General features: G+C 42.0%; 1 protein-coding gene across 2 annotated transcripts in view; it reads left to right on the forward strand.

The window, feature by feature from the left end:
• LOC148410258 (cdc42 effector protein 4-like) overlaps positions 1-3,797 on the forward strand; it is a 16,669-nt gene extending 12,872 nt beyond the window's left edge. For both annotated transcript variants that reach the window (XM_088435977.1, XM_088435976.1), the window contains exon 2: positions 796-3,797. In XM_088435977.1, coding sequence (XP_088292103.1) covers positions 904-1,866 — 963 coding nt within the window. In that variant the 5' untranslated portion in view covers positions 796-903 and the 3' untranslated portion in view covers positions 1,867-3,797. The remainder of the gene's footprint in view (positions 1-795) is intronic.
• The last annotated feature ends 2,517 nt before the right edge of the window (positions 3,798-6,314 follow it).

Consider the following 6,314-nt stretch of genomic DNA (forward strand, 5'->3'; position numbering starts at 1 on the left):
TGGAGATGGAGAGGACACTTTAGATTGTACATCTGTAGAAGTTGTCAAGAGTCTTTGCTGACATGCCAAATTTCTTCAGTCCCTGCAGAAAGTACAGTCTTTGTTGGGACTTCTTGATGATCTATCGAGTGTTGAGGGACCAGATGAGATCCTCGCTGATGTTGGTTCCGAGGAATGTGAAGGCTTTCACCCTCTCCACCTCAGTTCAGATGAATAGTGGTGGTTTGTGCGGCTCCACCTGCCGCTTCGTGTCCATGATCAGTTCTTTGGTTTTGTTTGTGTTGAAGTGTGTGTTGAAGCGGCTAGCATTACTTCATTGCCCCATGCAAGCTAACAAGCAAGCAAAAGATGTTCCTAATGATCACTTTTTAATAAACCTGTTTGACTCCAACGTGTTGTTTGAGCCTGCAGAAATCATTTCTGGGGCTTCGTTTCATAAATCAAATATGAATGTATTTGTCAAAAATATTACTTTTTCTAGAGTAAAATGTCTGCTGCTAAAGACAGTTTAATTTGATGTAAAAAAAATCTAAACTTGAAGCTTTTGAATTTATTATACAGTGGAAATATTACAGTGGATGTGTTTTTATGTCTTCTGTATGCATACCTGTTCCTTAACTAAGCAAAAATATGTATTTTTTTCTCAATTTTACTCAATTAAAATATTCAGTAGCTTTAGCTCTAGTCATATTGATGTCGAAAAAATCATATTTTTGTGAATGACTCAAAATATCACTGTGCGGTACATACATTTTGTTCAAGGGCATTTTGTGTAAAACTTCATTCTATTTTCAGGTTCCCAGGCTGACTGTTGAGAATCGATCTTCCCGGATTTCGTCTACCAAGATCTCTGCCATTCGTCAGAGTTAAAATAAATAAATAAATAAATAAAAATTTGCCACCATGCCCATCCTGAAGCAGCTGGTGTCTGGCTCCTCCCACAAGAGCCGGCGTTCCCGCACCGACCTGACCCGCGAGATGATCAGCGCGCCGCTGGGCGACTTCCGCCACACCATGCACGTGGGGCGCAGCGGCGACGCGTTCGGGGACACCTCCTTCCTCAGCACGCGCTCGGGCGAGCCCCCTACCGACTCCGCCTCCTTCCCCAGCTCGCCTCGTCCGGGCCTGCTGTCTCGCACCTTCCGCAGCAGCAAGCGCTCCCAGTCCACCACCCGAGTGGACCAGCAGCGAGAGCTCCCCCTGGTGGTCCCGGGAGGATCCCCTACTTACGTGAAGAACGCCATGTCTTTACCCTTTCTCAACGACGAGGACAGAGGAGATGGCATGGGGGGTAAGAGTCTTTCCCCGAGTCCGTTAAAGCAGCTGAGCAGCGCGGCGGCCACGGGGATGAACTTCTTGGAGCTGGAGGAGCGACGTTTCGGGGAACCCGGTGAGCTCCCTGAAAAGTGGAGCCCCCCTAGCGGCGGAATGAAGCACGCTGAATCAGTCATGTCCTTCCACGTGGACTTGGGCCCGTCCATGCTGGGGGACATCCTGGGCGTGATGGAGAAGGAGGATGACGACCTCGGCTATGAGGAAGGAAAAAGCAGCGAGGGCCGCGCCTCGCCGCCATTTGCCACCCAAGAAGGTGAAGAAGACAGGAGGAGGACGCCAGCAGTCGTAGAAGTGGAAACGCCCCAGAGGACGCACACCGAGGCGTCCTACACTCCTCAGTGCACCCCTGAGGTCCTCCCCAAACACTTGCGGCACCTGGACAGCTGCTCCGTGTCCAGCTCTGGCTCGGCGGCGCTGGACGAGAAAACCCACGCGGCAGACACGGACAGCGCCACCTTCAGCGCACCGCCAGAAGAGGAGTGCCATTTCTCGTCTTTCTTAGAGGACGAAGATGATGAGATCCGCGTATGAGGAAGTCTGGAATCTTCTATTTTCTAAGCAAGCGCCTCTTGAGAGCCGAATTGGACGGCAGCAATCTGTCTACTCTTACTATTTGAATACGGAACATTCCAAAAGAGGGACACTGAGGACAGCTTGGAAAGGGGAAAAAAAAAGCCCCCCTTTCATTTGGCCTACTTCCCATGACCACTACTTGGGGTATCTTTGGAATATAAATGACAAGTGCCATTTGAGCTGCCGGACTCCTGTGTCTTTGTTTCCTGTGGAATTTTTCCATATTTTTCCGTTTACCGGCTGTACATTCCTAACTGTCCACGAGAGCCTAACAGTGGACACTTGGCGAGTTAGCGTTAAGTATCAGGCAAGCTGCTTTTATGTGGAAGCAGAAGTATGAAAAAGAAGTGTGTGTTTGTCTTTAAAGGGGAAATCAATCTATTTTTTTTCCTAAACACAGCATTATGATAAATATTCCGTTTGTGTTATATGAATCGAGATGCAAAATTTACTCCTCTTGAGATTTTGCCACTCGCTGTCGACTGAAAATGATCTCACAGCTCCTCAGTGCTAACGACAAATAACGGCTCAGTTTGCAAACATCCGTGAGCCGTGATTGGCAGTTCCAAGCAAAGGGGATGTCATTTTCAGTCAACACCCATTGACAAAATGGCCGCCACCCTTAAATGAATAGAAACAGGTGAATTTTGCTTAGTTCATATTCCACAAAAGCAATATGAACTCATTCAATCCCTAAGATGTCTTTATACATTCAGACGTTCAATTCCAGGTACTTATTCAAATGTTTTTTCTTTAAATTTTAGGTTTAAGGAGGGTCTGACAAATGTGCACTTAATCTGAATGCCATGTTTAGACCGGTAGTGGGGAATAGAACATTTTAATGTAATGAAAAAAAAATGTGTTGACTTCGCCGTTAAGCCACAGTCTCTTATTTCCTCAAAAAAACACTATGTGTGACAGCCAATCAGGATTTGAAGGACCGTTCTGTAGTTTTGGTTAGCAACAGTGTTCAAATGTGCTTACTCTTTGATGTCCATGTTTGACTATAATGATTTTTTTTTTCAAGTATTTGCTATTGGCTGTTGATCAGTACTGCATGGATTCTGTACCTTGTCCAAAATGGATGAATGAATAGGATAAGAAAAAAGCATCTATTTGGGATAGGGTGTTTATGATATGGCGGTGGTTACGCAAGTCCTGATTCTATTGTACAAACAAAACAAAAAACAACCTTACTAACTAGTTGATTGTACTCAATTCACACATGAACATCGGTTAACCGCCAAATGTTTTTTTAACTGTTGCTAACCAAAAACAGCAGTAAATGCCTAGTGAGTAATCCCTTGCGCAATATTAATGATCTCTCAGTGAAGTATGTTTCAATTAATTGTTCAGCTTTAAATACCCCATTCACTAAAACGTCAAAAAAATTCTAATCATGCTAGGTACTTTGCTCTTTGAGTTGCCATGTATTCAGTGTCGCCTACAGGCCCAATTAAATCTGAATCTGCATTTGTTCTTATCTTTGTTTATTCTGTGTTTGTTTGTGTATGCAAAAAGCAAATGCAGCAATCGAAATCATGTGTATGCAACTTCTGGAGTCATCGCAGCTTGAGTCTTGCGTCATATTTCCAAAAATGAGGAATAGTTGTGCTGCTGCTGATGAAATGTGCCAAAATGTTATTATTATTCCACCAAAATTTCGTGGGAGACTGTTCCTTCCAAATATGTTTTAGCTTAAAGATGATAATCACTAAATAACTTCAACACTATAGTATATCATGGAAGTTGTGCGTTATGATTTCGTGTGTATGAAATGGGGACATTTGTCTCGTTTTTGTCTTGACTGTATATTTACAGTTTTCTTTATTCCTGTATTAGCCAGAATAACGTATATATTTTTCAATAAAAGAATTTGTGCTCATTCATCACCTTGGTTTTTCTTATCGTCGTAGAGGTCATTTATTACTTGAAGATAGACAAAAGCCATTTCCTGCAGGTGGGACCTTCGAAAAAGGAAGGAAGGAAGTAATCGAATTGTGGCCGGATGTGCCTTGCAAGTATGAGCTCATGAAGTGTGATGAGTCATGAGTGAAGAAAATGTTTGAAGGACTTTCGATGATAAATTTAGCATTATTGAGGGTTTGGAAGAACTCCTAAGCCAACTCATGAAGCAAAACATAAGCCTATTGACATAACAATGTTTACAACTAATTAGTGTATGTGAAATTGTCTTAATTCATTTCCAACAATACATTATTATTATTTTCAGGCGTGTGTATTTTTTTTTTTATCTATGTTTTTGTGAGTGACCGGCCAAGCCTCAAAATCCTGACATTCAGTTAAAACCTTTGACAACTCTAGTAACATCAACGGTTTGGGGTCCTCTGATTGGTTCATCAAGCGGATTCACAATTACTCGCAGGTGAATGAGAGAGGACAACATTAAAAGGAATAACTTTTTTATTTTTTATTATTATTTTTTTTAATAAGCAACAACACGCCAGCGTTGACTTCCAAACACAACTAACTAGCTAGCTTTAAAAAGCACAAGAAGATGGATTGGATTTTTTTAAAGGGTATGTATGAGTACTTTTTCTGTTTAAAATGTAATTCTTTTTGTCGTTGTGATTAATATTGATAGTTAACTGCTTTTTTGTTTTTAACTGTGTTTCATGATTTACTATTCAAACGATATTCGGATGATTGCAGTCATGTGTTTGAGAAAAGCAGATTCATTTACGTTTGAGAGGGCTGCTTTTTTGGCCATTTACCGCCCTCTACTGTCGACGGAGTGACGTAATTTATTGTATTTTCTTCTCAATTACAATGTGTTTGCGGTTGTACCGTGATTGTGTTTCATGGTTTTTGTTAATTTTCAATTACATCAACTTTTTTTTGCAAATTAATTCGGTCTGGTGATAATCGTAGCATTCATATCTACAAGCTTTTTTTTTTTTTTTTTTTTTTTTTTTTTTTTTTTAAATAAATCAGTTTTAATGCAAGTTCCCCAGGGGTGCGTGACCCCCCCCCCCCCCCCCCCCCCTCCCCGACTCCAGGTTTGGCAAACCCCGAAACCTCCGATTTATTCGATCGTTCAAGCCCATTTCGTGATGTCACATTACACCAGCATCCAATTTGTCAACAGGGACTAAAAATGTCATTATTCTCACTCTGGTGATAACAGCAGACCGTTTAAATTGATTTTTGGCGGTCAATACGCACCAGCTGCGCTATTAATCGTCCCGTTTGTCGCCGTTACTCTTCTTTATGCATTGCTAGTTTTTGGTTTATTGTCTTGTTTGCTCATCTAATTTAGTGTTGTTGGATTGTTTGGCCTTTTTTTTCTTCCCCTCCCTTCTTCTAACTTGTTGTCTACTGCCATCCAGTGGTCAAGAGTAACTCCTTTTAGTGTTTTGAAAGTGTGTAGACTTGTACTTTATGCCTTCATTCATAGCCTTACAAATATCATATGAGAGGTTAGTGTTGTAATAAGTGTTGCATCATTTACTGTACGCAAGAGCTGTATGCACGAATGACGTCACCGGGTTGAAGTATGAGGCAACACTTTTTATTTACATTCTTACTCCAAAAAAAAAAAAAACCAAAAAAACGAGTTTACCCACGTTACAGCCATTTCAAAATGTGCCCCTTGGGCGTTGTAGTTTCAAAGCGCTACCTTTGGGAGTCGCTGTCTGCCTTTGTGCTTTGTACGTCAGGAGCCACCCCAATTTGTCAAGTACCAACCCCCCCTTTTTAACCTCAGCGAAATTCCATCAGCACACTCGCGAGATCTTCCAAGGGAGGACGGCGTGCCGCAATCTGGAAAGAATTAAACAACCTGCCCGGTGTGGTGTGGAAGGTGGGAAAGAAGAATGGGGGTGGAATATGAAGGAGAGGAAAAAAGAGACGGGAAGTGAAAAAGTTGGAGAGGGGGAGAAAAGAAACAGAATGTAAGATTGTACTTATACCGCCCCCCCCTCCCTTTTTCTTTTGCCTGGCTTTGCTCTTTTTTTTAACCCCTGTCTCCCACACACACACTCACACACACATAAAATCCAGACCACTCCCCTGGCAACTCCAGCATTTTATTTCTTTTAAGTTTCAAGCAACATTTTTGTAAAGCCTTTATTTTAAAGCCTCATAAACAAACAACAAAAAAGTGTGTGTGTATTTTCTGGATTTCATCACTCTTGGGGGAGAAAAGTACACACAAGCAAACCTTTTGGACTCTTGCAGTCTTGGGACTACTCATCAGATTTCCCATTCGTTATATTTATTATTCTTTGGGACTTTTATTTTTTACAATAGCACATTTTGTGGTATAGAGGCCATATCAGGTTCCCAAAGTGTGTTTGTGCGCATGTGTGTGTGTGTGTGTGTGTGTTGGGGGGTGCCCTCAGCATTTGCTACACTGTGGGGACCAAATTACGTGTTTTACTGTC

The sequence above is a fragment of the Hippichthys cyanospilos genome, chromosome 16, assembly GCF_059441005.1.
Source record: "Hippichthys cyanospilos isolate Australia breed blue-spotted pipefish chromosome 16, RoL_Hcya_1.0, whole genome shotgun sequence".
Lineage (NCBI taxonomy): Eukaryota > Metazoa > Chordata > Actinopteri > Syngnathiformes > Syngnathidae > Hippichthys > Hippichthys cyanospilos.